Below are 1,416 nucleotides of genomic sequence, written 5' to 3'. Positions count from 1 at the left end.
CTAACACCTTCTTGACAGTTTAGCCTCTGTTAGAATCACTGACAAACTCTTAAACTGGTTTAAATATTTTCTCTCTGGCTCCTGTCGGTTCAACCAAGTCATAAAATGTAAATTCCCAAGAATTCTCATTTCCAATGCGGCGTTCCCAAGAGATTCTTCTTGAGATCTCTGGAACTCCTTCCCATCAGACATCCATTACATTGACTCTCTCTTCACTTACAAGCAAGCAGAATATGAAATGTTTGGTTTGTTAAATATGAGAAAAAGGTCAAGTTGCTAAAGCTTAGGGAGACTCGGGGTCAGAATATTGACTATGTTGACATTTTCTTGTCATAACATTAGTCACTATTTTCTTGTGTTCTTGTGTTGAAGATGAAGTTCTGGATAACCAGCAGGTCTGTGACCAGAAGAGGAGCTCCAGTCTGGACCAGCAGGACCCAGAGTCTCCACAGACTAAAGATGAACAAGAGGAAATCTCCCTCAATCAGGAAAGTGACCAGCTTTCACTGAAGCCAAAAACCAAAGATGTCATCGTCTGGACTGGGCAGGAGCTGGACATCATGTGGAACCCTGAAGTAAAGTTGCAAAGAATAGGTATGTGTGCTTCCTAAAGTCCTCAATAAATCTACACTGTCTTCTGGGCGTTCGGCACCAGGTTGTTGCGGCTGCACCAGGACACCAGACGTTCAGCCTCCATCCTGTAGACGGACTCATCCCCGTCCAAGATGAGTCCAATAACGGTGGTGTCATCTGCAAACTTAATCAGCTTGACAAACTGGTGGCTGGAGGTGCAGCAGTTAGTGTACAGGGAGAAGCGCAGAGGAGGACCAGGATTTGCCATTATTAAAACTCACCCTGGCACAATGCTGTCCTTGCAGAAGTGGATATAGGAGGTGACAGTGTCGTAAACTCATCCCAGCCTTTAGAAGTAGCCCTCAATGTGTCCCAGTCTGTAGATTCCAAGCCGTGCGTCTCTCCTCCACAGCCTCGTTACTCCAGTTTTTTTAGTCCTCACAACAGGTTTGGAGAGCTTCAGCCTCTGTACGCGTGCATCAGAATGATCATGAAAGTCAGAAAGTCCGAGTGCAGCACACGGCACAGGGTGATAGGCTTCGCTAATCGTGCTGTAACTGTGATCTAATGTCCTCTCCTCTCTGGTCGAGTATACTGTTTATATTTGAAAGCTCCTGGCTCACATTGGCTTTTTTAAAGTCCCCAATTTTGAGGAAAAGCAACCTTTTAGCAGAAAGGGGAGGGGCGGCTATCTGCTGCAACCAGTTGGAGGTGAGTGGAGGGGGAGGAAAGCAGAGAGTGCCAGAATTAAATTCTATAAAATGTGATAGTGGTGTAGTATAAACACACAGCGCGAAAAGAGGTGAGTGAAGAAGAAACACTCGGGCACCATGGGCAGCCCTG

General features: G+C 46.0%; 1 protein-coding gene across 1 annotated transcript in view; it reads left to right on the top strand.

The window, feature by feature from the left end:
* Positions 1-1,141, top strand: part of LOC102199267 (uncharacterized) — a 3,665-nt gene extending 2,524 nt beyond the window's left edge. The window contains exons 3-5 of the mRNA XM_005755045.1: positions 373-594; positions 705-788; positions 879-1,141. Coding sequence (XP_005755102.1) covers positions 373-594; positions 705-788; positions 879-1,141 — 569 coding nt within the window. The remainder of the gene's footprint in view (positions 1-372; positions 595-704; positions 789-878) is intronic.
* Positions 1,142-1,416: the final 275 nt, after the last annotated feature.

This window comes from Pundamilia nyererei, unplaced genomic scaffold, assembly GCF_000239375.1.
Source record: "Pundamilia nyererei isolate P.nyererei 1_Seehausen unplaced genomic scaffold, PunNye1.0 scaffold00866, whole genome shotgun sequence".
Classification (NCBI taxonomy): Eukaryota; Metazoa; Chordata; class Actinopteri; order Cichliformes; family Cichlidae; genus Pundamilia; species Pundamilia nyererei.
This window is presented reverse-complemented; position numbering and strand designations above follow the sequence as displayed.